Here is a 21,721-nt window from a genome sequence, read left to right as displayed (position 1 = left end):
TTTTTGATTCTGAGACTGCATGGTCACCTGTGCTGCTGAGCTCTGCATGGTCACCTGTGCTGATGAGCTTGCCTGGCCAAACAGGAAATGAGATTCAAAAGTTCCCCGGGGCTTTTCCTGTACACCTGGCCAGTGCATCCGAGTTCAGAGTGCTGTCCAGAGCAGTCACAATGGTGCACTGTGGGATAGCACCCTAAGCCTAAACGGCGATGTCAATTTCAGCGCTAATCCCCTCATTGGGGAGGAGTACAGAGGGTACTTAAAAGGGTTTTAAGAGCCCTTTATGTCGAAAAAATGGCTTCTTTGTGGTGATGGGAGCAGGGTTAATTCAATGTAATGCTGCTAAATCCGACATAAAATCGTAGTGTAGACCAGTTCCAATTACATTAGTGTATATCACCATCAAAACATTTCACTGCTGACCACATTGTAAATTTAGGGAAATGAAATAAATAATGATTGATTCAAACTTCCACGTTAAGGGTAAATGTTTCAAAAGTACGTAAGTGACATATGAGTCTAAGTTCTTATTTTTAAAACTGACTTCAGCACTTAGGAGCCTAATCATCATTGAAAAAGTCTAAGTTCCACTGACTTAAGTGCCAGAGCCACTTTTGAAAATGGGACCTAAACTCCTATGTCACTTAAGGATTTAGGACAACTTAATTACATTACATAATAGAATAGCTAAGCATGGTAAGAGTCACACATGAAAGTGACATGGCATTTAGAACCATTCATTTTTCTAAAGAGAGTACACATTTCTTAGAATCAGTATTTGCTAACATGTAACACACTACAAGAACTCATTTGATAGAATATCTTTTGAACACTACTATCCAAGAAACTAGGGCAATGCTACATATCCTGATATCTTTGGCAGCAGACCAGAGGCAGGAGTTGGGGGAGACACACAATCAAGCTGGAGGCATGTTTGTTTTGTGACTCTCAGTCACATCCACTGGTGCAGGGTGCCTTGGAAGAGGTAGGACTGCTAACTATCCTACATTAAAGCTGTCCTAGTGGGTGGTCTTGGCTGCTGCAGGGGAAGTCTGTAAAGGGGAAGAACATCCCTTCCTCCTCCATATCCCAAAAAATAAAAGCAGTCCTGGGTCCACACAAAAGTAGGGCTGGGCTAGAGCAAGACTGGTGCTGCAGTTCCCAGCGGGCCCCCAGTGCTGCTGCTGGCTACTGCAGGTGGAGTTGGTGAGTAGAATGAGCAACCAGGCTCAAAGTGCCAATAAAAATTCAGTGCCCTCGGAGGCCAGCTATGTGGCTTACCATTAACATCAGCCCTGCAAGAAACCAAATCTCAAATTAACAGCGACTGTAAATGTATGTGCACATGCATGAATCCTAAGGGTACCATTAGGTCCTGGTTGAGAATGGGTTCATATAGTTGGTAAACTTTATTCGGTTCCTTGATTTTATTGTTTCCCCCCATGTCCAGGAATTTCTCAATCTCCTGTAAAGCTGATTCTGCTCCATCCTGGGACTGGCATTTGTCTACAGGCTGTGATGCTAGCAGGTAAATGCCTTCATCACACCACCTCATGGACTGGAAACACAACAAAAACAGGAAAGAACACACATCAGTGGAAACACTTAACTGAATGGTTTGCAGAATATAATTTACAAAATGTTCAGCTAGGTGAGGGGGAAAGTCAGATTTCTGATTTTTTTTCTCCCTATTAGCAAATGCCCATTTTACACTGGAAACATTCTTCCTCTACTGGTCATTATTTACTTCTCAAACACATGGGGTCATCACATGTTTGCAATATTATTAGCAAGTGAGATGGGAAGCAGAACTATTTCATATAAAATTTACCTTCTCCAATAGACTGTGCAGTTCCAGAGATTTGTTAAGAAGACGTCTCCTCTTTTCTGTCTCTGTAGCAAATGCATCACAGAGATGATGGAGCTCATCGCACTTTGGAAGAATGGAGTCCACAGCATAGTGGTTGTTTTGAACAAGCTGGTCACCTTGAGAAGCTAGCACCCTAGCTTTTTCTAAGGATTCCTAAGAAAGAAAAACATTTTAAAAATACTAGATTTAGTTAGAATGTTGGGTTAACATTCTTTAAAAAGCTCCCAAAATAAAGCTCAAACATGTATTTTGTTATGGAAAAGTGCATTTATTTGCTATGCAAATAATTTCATTTATTAAATTGCTAACTGTTGCATTGTCCAATAAATAAAAGGTGTTTTCCTGTGTTTCCAGATATCCAAATACTTCCGTGCTCCTCTTCAATGTAGTAACTGTGCGATTCACAAACACTAATGGATTTAATCTCACAACACCTGTGCAGTAGGAAGTACCATCATTATTATTTTACAGATGGGGAGCTGAGGCACAGATAGATGAAATGACTTGTTCAAAGTCACACATGAAAGCTGTGGAACAGCCAGGAATTAAACCCACATCTCCTGAATCCCAGACCTGTGCCTTAACCATTGTAAGGTCTTGTGGTTATCTATATGGACATAACTCTATAACTATTCCACCACAAAATATACATAGGAAAACTGAAAAAAAAATGTTCTCCGTTTGTGTGTCCACACAAGAAATGTTTGCCAGTCACATTTTTAATTTTTCTGATAGTATTATCAGTTCCAAATTTTAATGACATTGGTTGTTTTAATCATTGGGAGGAAAAGACACTCATTCTACCCAATTCTGAGTTTTGGCTCTGGGTCATAAAACATATTCAGTAACTAATTCCTGCTTTTTCTTTTTTCTCTCCAAAAAGCGAAAATATATTGTAGACTAAGAAATATGGAGAAATTACAAGAACTTACACATGATTTTTCTTCAAAGTTGGCAAGATCCTTCAGAATGTGCTCCACATGTGAACAGCTGTTTCCCACATCAGTGAAAGCAGATAACCTCTCGGACACAAGACTTAAAGCTGCTTTGACCTGAAATGAGAGACAACCATATATCCAAGAAGGTGATTTCACCTGCCTCAGTAATAAGACCAGTGCTAGACAGCCAGCATAATATGCTGCTACATGAGAACTGGTTTGGAAGGAACCACTGAACACCTGTGCCCATTGGTCAGTGGAGATCAGAACACTGCAAGGAGAATACATTTTATCTTTAGACAGAAGCATTCAAGCCAAGAAGGCTCCTACTTATATCATTCCCTAGTGACCTGAAGAAGAGCTCTGTGCATCTCAAAAGCTTGTTTCTTTCACCAACAGACATTGGTCCAATAAAAGGTACTACCGCACCCACCTTGCCTCTCTCAAACCCTGGGACCAACATGGCTGCAACAACACTGCAAACATCATACCCTAATGGTAATCCCTGAAGTATCACTGACAGTAATTGACTGCCCAGAGGGTACATACTGTGATAGTGGAATGTAAGACCAAGGCAAGTATAAGAGAAAAGTTTGGAAGAAAACTTTCAATTGCATGTGAGAGATGCATAAATAGGTAAGGAAAAAATACATTGCCTTAAGGATTAGAGAGAGTGTTGAATGTAAATAATCTGGGTTTTTGGATCCTTTGGGAATGAAGGAGGTGACATAAATGTAAAATATTAAACACACCATCAAGAAACCCTTACCTCTCTAAAAGTTTGTTCAAAATTCCGAAGCTGTATACACTGCTCAAGCTTTTGTTGATGTTTAGCCCAAAATTCATCAAAGGCAATCTCTGTTTCATCTAATTGAGCCAAAAGCCTAAAAGAAAGTTCAGGATCAAAGTGATGGTTACAGACAAGAGACAATAGCATCTTTTAGTGGAAAACTCAAAGCCTCCCTTTAAGTAATCTTTTTCTAAGCAATCAGATGGACTAATGTTAGCAGTACAGCAGCCAGGTGTTCCTATACTACTAGGTAGCTTTTCCTCATTTTTGATATTGCATGTAAGTGGTTTCTTGAATAATATTGACGTAAAACAGAAATCCACCATGAATGTTAGCATTTATGGAAAACCGATAACAATGTCTAGATCTAGATGCAGCACATACCCACGTCTAAGTTCTGGTTTGTCATACCCTTTATACTTCTCTCTCCTGAGCAGAGATGATCAATCTGCAGTTTTATGCCATATACAAGGTGTGTAGTAGTGGCTGTCATAAATAAGAACTTGTTTCACTTGTAATTTAAGATAGGTTTGAACCCAAGTGTTTTATGCCTGTTTTACTGTTCAGTCTATCTATGTATACAGACATGAATATTGCACTTAGCACTATGGTATCTGAGTGCTTATCCTCACAATGTACATTACTGTAATTAGGGTATAACAGGATGGCTGCAGATCAGGTCTGAGGTGTATTTTGCCTCACTTACAGCATCACAAAAATTCACCAGAATTCTGAAAAAGATTTTAATGCATTTAGGAGTTGAATTAAAATTAATTCAGAAGAGGCGTTTATATGGATTCTGTAGTTCACTCCAGCTTTCCTCTGATATCACAGCTACACGGGACATTTTGGACAAACTACTCAAAACAATGAACAGATGGCTTGTAGATAACTAATTGCAGTGATGGGAGAGATGAAGTTGCTTCTGCCAAACTGTTAGTTGGAATGCCAAGCTCTTCAAAATGAAACTGCATGGAAAATGTTGGAACCAAAGCAAATATATAGAAACACAAAATGACACACAGAAACAACTTAAAATACCATCTTGTGGAAATTTTCTATGTTTTGATAATACTGTTCAAATTTGTATCTCTGTGTTATGGTCATATAAGGGCTTAAAATTTGGCAGTAAATTAAGACAAAACACAGAGGAAAAGCCTTAATATCTAACACTTAATTCTATAGGTTTGATTCTATTTTTTTTTTAAATCACGCACCTAGCAATTGTTTTAAAAAAAAGCTTAAGCCTATGTAAAAAGGCCAGCGATACACCAAAAGATCTGCCCTCACCCATGCATAAGGTACTCCTGGTGGAATGCTGCATCAAAAAATCAAACATTCTCTGCCAAAAAATTAAAAATTCTGTGCACTATATTTTAAAATTCTGCAAATTTTATTTGTCAAAATAACACTACATGATCACACCAGTTTCAATAATTTTTAGGGTTGTCAAGCGATTAAAAAAATTAATCGCAATTAATTGCATTGTTAAACAAAAATAGAATACCATTTATTTAAATATTTTTGGATGTTTACTACAACTTTCAAATATATGGATTTCAATTACAACACAGAATACGAAATTTCCAGGGCTCACTTTATATTTATTTTTGGTTACAAGTATTTGCACTGTAAAAAACCCCCAAAAGAAATAGTATTTTTCAATTCACCTAATACAAGTACCGTAGTGCAATCTTTCAGAGTAGCAGCCGTGTTAGTCTGTATCTGCAAAAAGAAAAGGAGTATCTGTGGCACCTTAGAGACTAAAATTTATTTGAGCATAAGCTTTCGTGAGCTACAGCTCAAATAAATTTGTTAGTCTCTAAGGTGCCACAAGTACTCCTTTTCTTTTTTTAGTGCAATCTCTTTATCATGAAAGTTGAACTTACAAATGTAGAATTATGTACAAAAAAAAGGCATTGAAAAATAAAACAATGTAAATTTTTAGAGCCTGGAAGTCCACTCAATCCTACTTCTTGTTCAGCCAATTGCTCAGACAAACAAATTGTTTACATTTGCAGGAAATAATGCTTCTTGTTTACAATGCCACCTGAAAGTGAGAACAAGCATTCTCATGGCACTGCTGTAGCTGGAATCGCAAGATATTTACAGGCCAGATGCACTAAAGATTCATATGTCCCTTCATGCTTCAACCACCATTCCAGGGGACATGTGTCCATGCTGATGACAGGTTCTGCTCGATAACCATCCGAAGCAGCGCAGACCAATGCATGTTCATTTTCATTTTCTGAGTCAGATACCACCAGCAGAAGGTTGATTTTCTTTTTTGGTAGTTTGGATTCTGTAGTTTCTGCATCGGACTGCTGCTTTTTTAAGACATCTGAAAGCATGCTTCACACCTCCAGATTTTGGAAGGCACTTCAGATTCTTAAACCTTGGGTCAAATGCTGTAGCTATTTTTAGAAATCTCACATTGGTACCTTGTTTGCGTTTTGTCAAATCTGCAGTGAAACTGTTCTTAAAATGAACAACATGTTCTGGGTCATCATCCGAGACTATTATAACATGAAATATATGGCAGAATGTGGGTAAAACAGAGCAGGGCACATGCATTTCTCGCCCAAGTAGTTCAGTCAGAAATTTAATTAACACATTTTTTTAACAAGCATCATCAGCATGGAAGCATGTCCTCTGGAATGATGGTCGAACCATGGAGGGGCATACGAATGTTTAGCATATCTGGCATGTAAATACCTTGCAATGCTAGCTACAAAAGTGCCATGCAAATGCTTGTTCTCACTTTCTGGTGACACTAAGTAAGAAGAGGGCAGCATTATCTCTTGTAAATGTAAACAAACTTGTTTGTCTTAGCAATTGGCTGAACAAGAAGTAGGCCTGAGTGGACTTGCAGGCGCTGTAGTTTTACATTGTTTTGTTTCTGAGTGCAATTACGTAACCAAAACAAATCTGCATTTGAAAGTTGCACTCTCACGACAAAGAGATTGCACTACAATACTTGTATGAGGTGAATTGAAAAATGCTATTTCTTTATCATTTTTACAGTGCAAATATTTGTAATAAAAATACACACTTTGATTTCAGTTACAACACAGAATATAATATATATGAAAATGTAGAAAAACATCCAAAATATTTAATACATTTCAATTGGTATTCTATTGTTTAACAGTGCAATTAAAACTGCCATTGATCGAGATTAATTTTTTAAATCACGATTAATGTTTTTGAGTTAATCACGAGAGTTAACTGTGATTAATCGAGAGCCCTAATTATTTTGGTAATTTATTTCAAAATACCTGTCAGCAAGTATGTCTGTAACAATATATATATGCACAAAAAAATTTCCCCCAGATGTAGAGAGCTAAAGAACCCCCTATGACAACCCAGTTTCTGTTTCTCTACCCCTCCCTCTCCAGAGCCCAGCCAGGATGTCAGACACCAGGACTCCTCCCCCTCCCCCCAGAGTACAGATACGCCCCCAGCACCAAGAGCCCAGCCATGGGGCCTCCCCAGCCCAGATATCCGCACCCCCTCTTCCCCAGACCCCAGCTGCAGGGAACGCCTAGCACAGATACCCACCCTCCCCCTAGAGCCCAGCCACCGCCCCCCCTTTCCCAGATACCCACACCCCCTCCCCACCAAAGCCCAGCCCACATACCCACCCTCCTACCCCCAGAGCCCAGCGGTGCCTCCCGCCCCAGCTAGACACCCTCTACACCTCAGAGCTCAGGGAAAAACAGCCTGATGCGGGGACCCAGACTTTGTGGAGTTTCCTGCACACTGCTGTCTCCTTCCCTCACGGTGTGTGGGGAACCACAGCTGATAGGAACCCTCTAGCTCGCTCTCCCCCCAGTAGTGTCTTCTGTGTGCAAGCTGGGCTCTGCCGGATCCAGTGGCCCCCACTGGCGGCCAGAAGCACTGCAGTCAATTTTTGTGGGAGAAAGGAAATTCTGCACACACAACATTAAATTCTGCAAAATTCTGCATTGCGCAGTGGCGCAGAATTCCCCCAGGAGTAATTAAGGGAAAAGAACTCTCTCCATTTCAATCACCTTCTCAGGCAAGGTCTGAGTAAATATATAGCACTCTCTCTATGTCCCCAAGGTCAGCTAAGTGGGTCTCTTAAGCCCAAAGGGTGAGAGTTCCAGAGTCAAGAGCCCTTCACTGAGACCCTCTTGCCTCTGCCAGTTGTCAGCTGGATAGTCTCAGCCAATCTCAACTGTCTGGTATGAGTCTGAGGAAGTCTCTAAACTAGCCAGGAACCAAATAATAAAGGGCTTAATGGTCAAAACCTACACACTGCATTGCCAGTCACAGTAGACTATAGAACAATGTTATGTGCCCTGCATCACACATTATTAAGCAGGGAACAACCACATTCTGTTCTGCTTTAGCTGAAGTTTCTGGGTGGCCTTTTAACTTATCCCAAGCAGACCACATTGCACTACTCAGTCTGGAGCAATGGCTCTCAAACTTTCCAGTCTACTGTACCCCTTTCAGGAGTCTGATTTGTCTTGCGTACCCCCAGGTTTCACCTCACTTAAAAAGTACTTCCTTACAAAATCAGACATAAAAATACAAGAGAGTGTCACAGCCACACTATTACTGACAAATTTCTGACTCTCTCATTTTTACTATATAATTATAAAATAAATCAGTCAATTGGAATATAAATATTGTACTTACATTTCAGTGTATAGTATATAGAGCAGTATAAACAAGTCATTATCAGGATGAAATTTTAGTTTGTACTGACTTCTCTACTGCTTTTTATGTAGCCTGTTGCATAACTAGGGAAATGTCTGGATGAGTTGATGTGCCCTGGAAGACCTCTGCGTACCCCCAGGGGCACACGTACCCTTGGTTGAGAACCACTGATTTAGAGGTACCAAGGACATGAATCTGTCTGATGAAGTCTGTATCTGAAAGACTACAACCTTCTACCAGATGATGATGGAAGAAAAGCACACACTGCTACAGTTGCTATATGGACATGCAGAAACAGCTGGTGACCTAGGTTCTTAGTCATAAAAGGTGGACAAACACACCCAAAAGAAGATATCACTTCTGCTATCTCCCTCTTACTGCTTCCCCCAAAACAATATCACCCATCTTATCTGGATTGAGTTTGAGCCAGCCATCTCTCATACAAGTAGCAATCTTCTCCAGACAGTGGGACAGCTGATCAACTGCATCATCTGAGCCAGATGGAATGGAGAGCAAAGTGTCATCAGTATACTGACGGTACTGAAACCCAAACTGAAGCCTTATCTCCCTCACATGCAGACTGAGCCGCAAAGAAGACAAAATAGAACCCTGCAGCACTTTGCTCAACAGAGGATTTGGAGCAGACGAGGTACTGCCCAGTAACACCTTCTAAATATTTACCACCTTAAATCACTTTGCCGATTAGCTAATTACATGTATAAAAATTAAATACTAGATAATAAAATTAAAAATGTGTAAAATAAAAACTAATGTACGCTCCATATTTCATTCAACTCACCTTTCCACAGTGGTTTGATTGTCAAGCTGATCTTGGTTGAGTTTGTAGTCTGGGTTCTCAGTAACTGGCTTTCTATTACTTTCAAGGATATCACGTCCCTGTTTTAATGCTAACCTCAAATCCTCCTGCAGAAAACAAAAAATAACACATTTTAGTGGTCTTTCTAAAGAAATCTTGCAAAGTACCATGGATAAAGTGTTCTTTATAGGAAGAATAGCAAGAACAATTTAATAAAGTAATTTGGCTAAGCAGCAGTTCTGCAGAAAAGGGTCTGGGGATTACAGTGGATGAGAAGCTGGATATGAGTCAGCAGTGTGCACTTGTTGCTAAGAAGGCCAACAGATTATTGGGCTGCATTAGTATGAGCATTGCCAGCAGATCGAGGGAAGTGATTATTCCCCTCTATTTGGCACTGGTGAGGCCACATCTGGAGTATTGTGTCCAGTTTTGGGACCCCCACTACAGAAAGGATGTGGACAAACTGGAGAGAGTCCAGCGGAGGGCAACGAAAATGATTAGGGGGCTGGGGCTCATGACTTACGAGGAGAGGATGAGGGAACTGGGATTGTTTGGTCTGCAGAAGAGAAGAGTGAGGGGGGACTTGACAGCAACCTTCAACTACCTGAAGGGGGGTTCCAAAGAGGATGGAGCTAGGCTGTTCTCAGTGGTGGCAGATGACAGAACAAGGAGCAATGCTCTCAAGTTGCAGTGGGGGAGGTCTAGGTTGGATATTAGGAAACACTATTTCACTAGGAGGGTGGTGAAGCACTGGAATGGGTTACCTAGGGAGGTGGTGGAATCTCCATCTTTAGGGGTTTTTAAGGCCCAGCTTGACAAAGCCCTGGCTGGGATGATTTAGTTGGGGTTGGTCCTGCTTTGAGCAGGGGGTTGGACTAGATGACCTCCTGAGGTCTCTTCCAACCCTAATCTTCTATGATTAAAAGTAATGAATTAAAGGTACCGAAGGTTAAACCTCAACATTTTTCAAGCTTGTTCCAACCTCTCAAATCTGTTTTGGAAGTTTCATGATAACAGACAGACTCTTTCTCAAGATTTCCAGTGCTTCTGGTTGTGTCACAACTACCTAGAGAATTTTTGCTGCTGTATTCTGAAACTGCTGGCAAACTAGTTTTGGTTCAAATTATTAATGTTTAAAAAAAATGTTATCTGAACTGGTTTGTCCATTCCTAATCAGAATTTCATATATATGCACACACATTACTACAAATAAAAAAAAATGAACATCCCCATTACTACATCTTTGGTTGTACAACAATTTCCATTACAGAAACATAACATCATAATTTGTACGTGCTGTATCTTAGCCTCCAGGATTATTTTTGCAAGGAATAAAGATCCTTATTAAACTTCAAATATAGCCAGACAGCTTTAAGAAGATTTCAAAGGTCTCACATTCTTAATATTATCCAAATATTTTCAAAAGCTCTCCAATTTTTCAATTGTATTTTTATTGCTAGTTATAATTAAAATAATGTGCTAACTAAAAGCAGGGTATTTTCCTATGACATACCTACCTTCATTTTGTCCTTCTTTTCACTATGTGCTGCAAGAAGGGAGCTGGTTGATTGCACATCATTTGGTAGTTCTGTTTCAGCCAATTCGGTCCCAAAGGACTGAAGCATTTGAGCTGTTTGCTTAACCATTAGGGCAAAACTTTCTATGGCCTTTGGAATATAAAACCATTAAAGACATTTGATGCTCTGAATACACACACACACCCCGCCCCCCCACAGTAAAATGCAAACTTTAGATTACAACTAAAAAGTTTGGCTTAAAAGTTTGTTTTAAAGACTATTTTGCTAGCAAAAGTTGTAAATAAAACACCTTCACCATTAGCTTCTTAACTGCATATTTTCTCTATGCTTACATCGGATGCATTCTCCGAACATTTTTATAATCTGGAATCATTTTTTAACTTGAGCTTTTCCCCTGCTCTTGTAACACCACCACCCACCCAGGCCCTGCCTCCCAGTTCCCAAACAACAATATTCCTTTGCTCCAAAACCCTAAGAAAACCACTCCCAAAGTTACTACTTATGTTATTTCTCTAAAATGACTAAGTTCCACTGAGATCATCTCCTCACTCAGTTGATGTCAGCTTCCATTAATTAGAATGTGTTTTATAAATGACAGAGTATAACACAGAAGGGCCCATTAAACGGCGAAAAACAAAAACAACTAAGACTTACAGTGCGGTGAGAGAGCCATCTGTTATGGCAATAATCCAGAGTGCCACCAAGGTCTTCTGTTAGCTGTGTTTTGTCAATATAAGCATGCAATTCTGTTACCGAGCCCAGCATTATGATCTGCAACCATAAAGGAGTAGAATTAATATGACCAAATAAATGACAAGACTCATATTAGGAATTTTGGGGCAAATCCTGCAGTCTTTACTCAGGAGATTGAAATCAAGGGAAGAAGCATAGGGTGGATTTATTCCCTTCGTGTATACAACATCACATCAACTCAATAGTAGTTTATGCTGGAAGATGTTACAAATGTAACATGGAACAACATAGACAAATTGTTAAAGTAACATGTAAGCATTTTTTTCCATTTGCTGAAGTGCACATTGTCCAGATTAAGTACTTTAACAGTTCACTGCTAGTATAGTTGAGGCAAAGAAATACTTACAGGTACCTTCATTTTAAATTCATCTCTGTTGAATTTGAAAGCGAGGTCTGAGAGAGTTCGGTGGATAAATCCTGTTGGACGCAGAACAAGGACCAGCTGCAGGTTTCCTGGGAAAGATGCCTGTAAGTATCATTAAACAGGTTTGTGCCATTAATTTCTGTATCACTGGGGTCTATAAATGTATCTTTAGACTATATGAAACCCATGCTAAACCACATCCTGAGTGTACCGAAGGCCTATGTAAATGCTTCACTGAATAAAAACTCAACAAGGCCTGTAATCAGAACATTTTAAAAGCCACTCATCTATGGGAATTAGGATTTAACTATTTTCCACCCTGGACTGTGAAGCGTTTGAATGATGAATTATACCGTCCAGAGCAATTATTACTGCTGTGTAGTTGAAATAAATGTTCTAGTTCAAGGACAGTAGATTGATTAAAAAGGAGGCTCATTAAAACTTACAGCTGTAGTTCTTTTACAGTTATCTTTTCCCATTGCCATTTGAACGCATTGTGATTATCTTTTCTGGTCCGTTTGCACACCTTGCCTATCACTAGCCATGTGAACTATTACCACCATAATTGACTCTCTCTCAGGCATTAGCTTAAAATGTCAAACTAAGTAGTCATTAATCTGAATCAAGTGAGGGGTTTTTTAATTTTTTTTATCATTATTGATCCAAGGGAAATACAGGAAAGATGTATAAACTTATTCTACACCCCAGCCGGTCTATCTGAAACAATGCTACCAAGATCATTTTTGTCTCCTGCTGCTTAGACTAAGTCACTCCACACTCAAAACTGTCCAGTAGTTTCCCCTCTCCTTCTGCATTAAGTGCAAGCTCTATACAACTCTACTTTTGCCTACATATTTGCTCTCATCTCCACTTGCCTCCATTTCTCCTATCTGCACACTCCCTTTCCCACCTGTAACGGACACTCTGCGTAGCAGGGAGGGCATCAGTCAAGAGGTAGTAGTTGAAGGAATATGTAAAGCTTTCTATGTGAAGTGGTAACATTGGAGAACTGCTACTGTAAACCATGTTGGGCAGGTGCCTGCTGTTCCTCTTTATCTGAGCTCATATCATCACTATCTAGATAACTGCATTCTTTTTATGCCTTTTTCAGAAAGTCCTGGAGAATTGCAGAGACAAGGACATGACATAAGAGACATTCCTAGAACACATTTTAACTTTGTGAACTAGCCAACTTTAGAACGAGCAAAGACGAAAAGACAGAAAAAAACCCATGTCACTCTAATCCAGCAACATATATGTTATGAAGCCCAATGTGTAGTAAGCAGACATAAACCACGCAGTGCTTTCTTAATAGTGCTCCATGCCAACTTATTAAGAACAAAGATAAACCATGGATTAATTTAATGTGTGGTTACTAATGTCATACTTTTATGGGTTAATGTTCATTTATTGTATAAGTGTCAAATTCTTCACAATGTAAGAGAGGGAAGCAAAAATATAGAACAATTTTACTTAAAATGTTAACATTTTATACTCAGAGGACACTGCTATGGATTTCCAGGTCAGGAAATGAGAAAATTGGTAGAAAGATTCCTACAATATGCAGGAAAAAAATTACTGTACGTTCTTTTTCATACAACACTAACAAATCCTTGGTCACCCAAGCTATTATTATTCGTGTTGTGATAGTACCCGCAACATGGTACGTCCTCTCCACACACATTAAGACAGAGTCTGTGTCCCAAACAGCTTACAGTCTAGGACTTCACTGTTATCACTATGGTGCACGCTGTGGCCATTTGGAACGTCACATCAGCACCATGGACAGACTTTGGAGCACCTGACTCTAAAAGCACACCTCACTATCTACTGAATCGCCATTAGTTGTTAGCAGTAAAGGAACTGACACAGTGGAACATTTCAAATGCCACCCAGTAGATGGCAATGGTACACAGACATATCAATCAATTCGCTGCAATACCAGTAAACAGCAGCATCACGTATTAACATCCTTACAGGCAGTACTGATCCATGAAGTGAGTCATTCCAGGAATAGTATTACCCTCCCATAGATAGGTTGGATATTTGTAGGATAGCCAGGCGTGTGAAAGAAAGATCTCGTATCTTCCTCTGCTGTCCATCACTAAGTGTCAAAAGAAGGTTCCTGAAATTTCACCAGTTCAACATTTCCATCAGTTCTGTCATTTAGGAAGATACATTATTTCCCGGCACCACGTCTCTTTTTGGCGATTGATGCAGTGAAATTACTGCAGCCAAGATGTGCTGTCAATATCAGAGCACTAATGGAAGGTAAACATTGCCAAAAAAGTCAGCATTCACAATATATAAACTTTTGACCTCACCAGAGGACCTAAATATTCACATACATGTACAACTGATGTAATACTTCCTCCACACACAGTATATTCCATGACCAGAACCCCTTCGATGAGCAGGTGATTGAAACCATCTTTTATGCATACACACTATTTACAATGGTGTTAAGAAATATTTGTGTAATAGTAATAATAATTTATACAGTGCATCTACTACCATGCTTCCCAAACCATATACATCATCTGAAATGTAGCCACCTGTGGAGTGGAAGATAGCAGCCAGCTATTCTTATTATTTAAATTATGGTACATCTCAAAGGCCCCAATAAGAATTGGAGGCCCATTATGTGGGGTGCTGTACAAATACATAGGAAGATGTAGGTCCTGCCCTGAAAATGTACAATCTAATATGAAATAATATGAAACCAAGAAGTCTTATAAAATACGGAAGGAAGGATGACAAAGGGAATGAACATAAGATTATGTGGCTACACAGAGTTCAAACAGAGCAACACCTAACGCATCTTCTACCCATAGTTATAAATAAAAATAAAATCAGCTATTACCTGCTGAACAACCTAGTCATCACTGATATGTTGTGGATATTACAACAGAAGCGGGTCTGATGGAGGGATTTGAATGAAGAGAGCGTAGTGACCTTACAGATTTGTTCAGGGCATACAACTTTGCACATCAATAATAGGAGAGGACATTTGGCACGTGACAATAGAGCAAACCTCTACTCTTACAAACAGTGCCATGGGATATTTAGTGCCTGCACAAAATGGACAGGAACGCTGCTTTCAAGGTCTCATTTGAAACACAGTAAAATGCATGGTACCCAGTTTATCTGTCTTGTATGTCTGAAAAGCTGACTCGACCTGCTAAGAATTTAACTAGCAATTCCAGCGAGCATAGGTATCCCAAACCTAGGTCCTGACCCCATCCCATTGTGTTTCCATTCAGGTCAATGGCAAAGCTCCCTTGGAGGTCAGTGGGAGCAGAATCAGACTGAAAGTCAACTGGAGTTTTACTACTGACTTCAGTGGAAGCAGGATTGACTCCTGATGCCTAACCACTAAGCAAACCTCTGCAGCAGTAAAAACAAGTTAATATACAGAATGTCCAAGAATTTACTGTATGAGCTTCTCAACATCACAGAAGGCAATATGGTATTCTGACTCTATGATATCCATTTCTGTGGCGCTCAAGCAGGATGCTACAAACCACAGAATGAGGATGCACTGAATAGTATTTCAAACAGTTGAATTAGATGCTTAATGTTCTGTAACTAATGTATACTATTACTAATAGTCTCTTTGCTTAACCCACACTACAATGGCCTTTTCATAGGAACAGGGCTTTTTTATTAGATGGTTTTATTGATCTGAGTTCTGTTTCTTGAAGGTAGTACAGTTTCAGTGTCCATGGGAATTTGCAATTTCTTGTAAGGTATTCTCACACCTATTACCACAGATATCAATAAGAAAAATAAAAAGAAACCCTAAATAACCAGGAATAATTTCCACAAACAGTATCTTCCAAGTCTAAAATCTTGAATTAACCTGTTTAACATTTTCCCCTAAAATGTTATTTCAGGAAGTATACTCCACAGCCCTTTTAGAGGGACACAATGCAGTTTAGAATCAAAATTCAGCATTTGTAATTTCTGAAGTGCATTACAGAACCAAATAATTGATTTTATTTCATTAAATTAAAAATAATTCAGAGTAAAAACAGTTTTTGTTTTTAAAATTTAAAAACATTCCCTGCACTGTTGTGAACCATTATGCTCGAATAGGCGAACCAAAAGTTGAAAGTACCTACAAACATGAGTGGTAATGACCAGACTAATTTTATTGTCCAAGCAGAGTGAAATACTTAAACAAATAACCGAACATGAAAAGAAAGATACCTATTTTAAATTATTTCTCTTTAATAATCTTTTCTGTATAAAGTTAACATTATAAAATACCTATGAGGAAGAGCTCTGTGTAGCTTGAAGGCTTGTCTCTCTCGCCAACAGAAGCTGGTCCAATAAAAGATATTACCTTGCTCTATGACTAAATCATGACAGAATCTCTTTAATCTCTCATGTTTAACATTCACCATCTTTACACAGTGGTGCCTCACTTCTGTCTAGGAAGGCAATGCTGTTTAAGACTCCTTCTCCAAAATCCATGTTTGTGCTTTACATTGTGTAGGCTAACAATGAAGATTCTGAGTGGATCTTATCTTGGGTATGTCTGCCTACACGGCAGCTAGAACCAAGCCTCCCAGCCAAGGCAGACACATTTGTGCTAGCAGGGCTTGAGCTAGCATGCTAAAAATAGCAGTGTAGATGTTGGGGCTTGTGCTTTCAAGCTTAGGGGGTCAGGTGGGCTCCAGTCCAAGCTGCAACATCCATACTATTATTCTTAGCATGCTAGCTCGAGCCCCGCTAGCGTGGGTCTGTCTAACAGAGCAGGAAGGCTCACTCCCAGCTGTAGTATAGATATACCCCTACAGGCTACAATAAAGCAGCTTATAGTGGCCTAGGAGAATCCTGAATCCATTCCATGACTTATATTCTCTATTACCACAGTAAATAGCTGCTACACCGCTGGACCAGCCCACTCCCTGTAGTATTTATATGCTGTGACAGGGTCGGGCAAGATGGCTATAGGAGAGTAACAGAAGGCAGATATATTAGCCCCAGGCTAAGTAGGTCCCTTTTCCTTGGGCAAAGTAACAGGGAAAGTTCCAGAACAATCAGGAACCTTCTAGAGACAATTAAGACAGGCTGATTAGAACACCTGGACCCAATCAAGAAGCTGCTAGAATCAATTAAGGAAGGCTAATCAGGGCACCTGGGTTTTAAAAAGGAGCTCACTTCAGTTTGTAGTGTGCGTGTGAGGAGCTAGGGGCAAGAAGTACTAGGAGCTGAGAGTGAGAATGCAGACTGTTGGAGGGCTGAGGTGTACAAGCATTATCAGACACCAGGGGAAAGGTCCTATGGTGAGGATAAAGAAGGTGTTAGGAGGAGGCCATGGGGAAGTAGCCCAGGGAGTTGTAGCTGTCGCACAGCTGTTCCAGGAGGCACTCTAGACAGCTGCATTCCACAGGGCCCTGGGCTGGAACCCGGAGTAGAGGGTGGGCCCGGGTTCCCCCCAAATCCTCCCAACTCCTGGTCAGACACAGGAGGAGTCGACCTGGACTGTGAATTCAGAGAAATGGCCAAGCTGAGGGCTGCCGTGAAGCTCCAAGACGAGCAAATCCGCCAATTAGCGTGAGACCCACCAAGGTAGAGCAGGAACTTTGTCAAAATGGACAGTGAAGCCAAAAAGAAGGTTTTGAAAGGAATTCATACTGAAAAGGATGCCAATTTTCTTGATAAGTAAAAAATGAAGGGAATCTCCTCTTGTATGCCTGAGTCAATGTTCGTAGATCCTGCCACAGTTATGAAGCTGTTAAAAAAGTGGCAATTTGATCACTGAATCCATATAAACAAGTTAGAGACACTCGCAGAATGTAAACATAAGTGCACGCAAGTTAAAGCTCATTTATAGAGAGGTCTCATAAGGCCCACACGTCACCTTTGGATAACCTCAATGGTCATAAGTTTTTCAGATTACGTAAAATCCTTTAAAAAAAATCATACTTCCAGCTGAAATGTTCATCTATTATTGTCAGAAATAACCCCTAAGATGATTAAAATGGAAAGAGAGCAGAGAAAAAAATACTTTCTCTACTGCTGTTTGACTGCACTTTGTACAGAGCCAGTTAGGTGGGTCCCAATCTTGCAAGCAGATTCCATGCAGGTGACTGCGGTGGGCCCTTATGGAGCCCATTGGCTTCAATGGTGGGGTCATCCACATGGAGCATTGGAGCTTTAGTCATTTTCAGCTTGTGTTTGTATGAGCTTTTCATACCACATGGGAGAGGGAAAAAAATATTGCAAAACCACACAAACTGGCCGAGGGATTCAGGGGTCAGCACAGCCCTTGACACTGTTCTTAGTCCCAGTGGGTAATCTATTCCATTTGTTCATTTAAACACATACAGATTCCTGGCTTTGACACCATCCATGTCAGTCCAGTGGAGAACAGCATGGCCTTTCAGATTTGTGGAAATTTCTTTACATACAGTGCATTCACTAAGTCGGAGCTTTCCAGTAAATGAAGATCAGTTACATCCCCAGGAATTGTACTGTGCTTTCTATTGTCCTCTGGGTGTCCCAAACCTGGAGCACTACAGAGCTGCCAGCTGGCTGAATGAAAGAGGAGCAGCCCACATACTGGCTTCCCCAAGGCTTCTGTTAAGTGCTGGGAAGTAGGCTGCTCCTCTCCAGCTGGCCAGACTTGAGGAAACAGCCTTTGAGCTGCTCCCTTCCTCTGAAGTGACGGGAAGCTTCCCACTATGCTCCAATTTGTGGAAAGCGAAAGTACCTACAAAAACAAAATCCAGCTATGTTTAAAGCAGAGTTTAAAGTGGATAAATTTATATATTATCTTAATGATAGCTTGGAAGGTTATTGAAATGCAAGCTTCCTATGGCACCAAAACTCACCCTAGGATTAAGAAGCTCCTGCGGAGGATTGATAAAGAAGCATTCCATGCTTCATTACTATGCTGGATACTAAGATGATAAGCAACTGTAGAATGGGTAAACACATGGGTAAAAACAGAGTAAACATCACCTGGGAAGAGCAGAATTTCCACTTTCTATAGATGACAGTTCACAGTTCATTAATCCATGTTTTCCCCAAGGAACTACAGTACAACTCGATCTTCTGCCCAAGGTCAGAAAGAAAAGCAGTGGCACCGTGAGACTTTGTTCTATTCTGACTGACAATTGGCTAATCCAAAAAGACAGTTTTTAAGACTTCCTACTTTTCAGCTGAATAAATAACTGCATTCAGAGATGATACATGACAAATATGTGAACCAAATGACAGAGAAGGCTAGAAACGGACTAGTATCAAGCATTTCACGTGACAAGGTCAGATCCATATTTTAGTTATTTACAGTACTTGGACTACAACGAGTAGTCGTGAAATCTCATTTTATGTACAGTACTCAATATATCTACATTTCCCTGTAATAATAGAAAATGTTATGCAATTTTATTCCTTCTACACTCACTTGTATACAGCAAGTCAGAAGACACTGTATGTCAGAATTCCTGTATATAAAGCAGCAAGCAGGTATATCTGTTGAAACTACATTAACAGTGTAAATTGCCAGAATCACCCAACATGGTTTAATGGCAGAATCCTGCACAAGATGAGCTCTCTCATATGGGCTTATTGTCCGGAAGCTTGAATTAGATGAGCTTAGAGGGATATCTTTAATTTGAAATTCTAGTCAGCTTAAAAAACATAATTAAAAGCAGTTCTATGCACTAGGTCTGTTCTCAAGTTTCCCTGGTAAATGCTTGTGGCTTTACAACCCCATTTAAAAATGTATTTTTCTCTCCTCTTTTTGTGTGTTAAAAACCCATGTAATAAAAGGGAAAACTGACTGACTATATCAGGGAAATAGTGAAAAGGTCTATACACAAAGTGCTGTTAAATACACAATGTAAACAAACAAAACAAGGAAATAATAGTTAAATTGAAACAAGTGTAATAAAACAGCTTTATCTTTTAAAAAACCTAAGTTTTATACAATCAGAAACAAAATATACAGATAGAAAATTAACAAATCGTATTCTTCTTTGCTGACGCAATCACTACCACTCCTAAGATACCACAATGCCTATAAAATATCAGCTTCTGAATGAAGAGCAGCTTGTATAAACTCAATCCATGCAAGCCCAAAGTGATGGTGGTTGATTGGGGGCATACTGTGAAGAACTAGCTGGAACACTTCCCCCCAACTCCCAGTCCCATGAAGTCATACAACCCCCACTCATCAAAATGATTCAACAGGACGAGTCTTGTTTGACTCATCACTAAACCTGTATGACTGTAACATCGGTTACTAATAACATATTCTTTTATCTCCAGCTCACTAGGAAATTTCACTCCCAGGCCTTGGCCACAGAGATCAGTGTCTAGATTACCTAATTCACTGTATCTGAAGCCGACTGTAAAAAAAACCGCAAAGGTTCTAGATAGTACAAAATGTGACTGCCTGGCTCGTCAATGGGTTTTTTAGGCTGTGGTCAGCACATTGGATCCATGCTCTAATCCCTCCACTGGTCACCAGTCCACTTCTGCTGCCAGTTCAAGGCCTGGGTCCTAGTCCTCAAAGCAATTAATAGATCAAGCCCCAGTTACACGAGAGACTGAGCCATGAACCACTAACGGAGCTGCACTCCTACAGGACAATGCAGCTCACAAACCCTGATATGAAGGGCATAAGAAGTAGGGACAAAGCATTCTTAGTCAAGGGGAACCAGCCATGGAGCAAACTTCCAGAGCAGATTAGATGAATCAAGAGTCTGGTCACCTTTAGGAAATGCTGCAAAGCTTTACTATTTGATAAAGCTTTTCTATCATAAACAGAGGGCACACACATCATCAGTCACTCCCTCCAACCCATTAAACAACAAAAATTAAAAAAAATCTACCCCAAGTTATATCCTTATAAACTGAAAGAGAGCCAGAGGCACTGAAAAGTCCATCAGGGACTTCACCACTGCTAACAGACTTTTGGAGGAAGACACCTCTGATATGCTGCTTATGGATGGCAGTATAAAACTCTAAAATATGATAGGAAAAGAAAGGTCCACTTTTCAACTCTGGTGTGAGGGCCTCTCTTTTCTGAGATTCATTGATAATCTCGTCTCTCAACACTGACCATCAAGGGGTGTTACATAAAACTCCACAGCTGAAATATTTTGCTCCTAATTGAATCCTCAGACAGAAGTCTTGCCTCGTTTTCACAATCCTATCCACCTTCTCAGGTTGTGAAAGCAGTACAGTTAAACAGGGCTGTGATGGGGGTGTTCACCCCACACTACCCTGAAGGAGTTAAGGTGGCTCAGAGTTGCTAATTAACCAGAGTTGCTAATTTCACCTGGGGAGAGATTTAGGCTTGACTGACAAGCCCTAACTGGAGATGGAGGCCATTTGGACAGAAGTAGGAGAGGGCTTGTATAAAGCCAGGAAGTGAGAGCAGAAGGGGGCTGTAGTGGGGAGGTCTGCAGTCACTCTCTGGGCCTAGTGAGGAGAAAAGGAGGAACCCAGAGGTGCACCAGAAGCCTTGGCATCCTGACCTTGAGGGAAGGGTTTACCTAGAGGGGTGGTGTAGAAGAAAGCCTGTGGAGGGCAGAGTAGGAAGAGGCCCAGGGAAATGGCAGCAAAAGTTGAGATGGTACAGACCTTGGCTACTTATAGTAGGGTCCCTGGGTTGGAACCCAGAGTAGCAAGTGGACTCAAATTCTCCTACCAGCTATTAGGAAAGTGGCACAGTCTTGAATCAGAACACTATCTGGAATGGCACGGGACAGCTGGTCTGGTGAGACTTTGTTACCCTGGAAGGGGAAAACTGTAAAGTGGCCTGGTCAGAGGGTCCAGCCATGAAGAGGAAACACTGCAACTTCTAGAGAGCATGAGGGGCTACATCATGAGCTGAGAGAAGGAAGGGGGCATCACACTGGGCAGAACTAATCCCCATACGCAGCCGTGAAAGGACACCCTAGCGGGGAGTGTGCCCTGTTATAAGGGCATTAGCTCTT

At 40.4% G+C, this 21,721-nt stretch overlaps 1 protein-coding gene across 3 annotated transcripts in view; it reads right to left on the bottom strand.

Annotated features, from left to right (window-relative positions):
* The window catches only part of MCF2L (MCF.2 cell line derived transforming sequence like), a 115,726-nt gene that overhangs the window by 32,293 nt on the left and 61,712 nt on the right, over window positions 1-21,721 (bottom strand). For all 3 annotated transcript variants that reach the window (XM_077807074.1, XM_077807076.1, XM_077807075.1), the window contains exons 4-11: window positions 11,742-11,861; window positions 11,297-11,413; window positions 10,622-10,771; window positions 9,087-9,211; window positions 3,578-3,692; window positions 2,803-2,922; window positions 1,832-2,023; window positions 1,367-1,558 (exon numbers count right to left, since the gene is read on the bottom strand). In XM_077807074.1, coding sequence (XP_077663200.1) covers window positions 1,367-1,558; window positions 1,832-2,023; window positions 2,803-2,922; window positions 3,578-3,692; window positions 9,087-9,211; window positions 10,622-10,771; window positions 11,297-11,413; window positions 11,742-11,861 — 1,131 coding nt within the window. The remainder of the gene's footprint in view (window positions 1-1,366; window positions 1,559-1,831; window positions 2,024-2,802; window positions 2,923-3,577; window positions 3,693-9,086; window positions 9,212-10,621; window positions 10,772-11,296; window positions 11,414-11,741; window positions 11,862-21,721) is intronic.

The sequence above is a fragment of the Eretmochelys imbricata genome, chromosome 1, assembly GCF_965152235.1.
Source record: "Eretmochelys imbricata isolate rEreImb1 chromosome 1, rEreImb1.hap1, whole genome shotgun sequence".
NCBI lineage: Eukaryota > Metazoa > Chordata > Testudines > Cheloniidae > Eretmochelys > Eretmochelys imbricata.
Note: the sequence above shows the minus strand (reverse complement) of the source record. Positions and strands in the feature narration are given on the sequence as shown.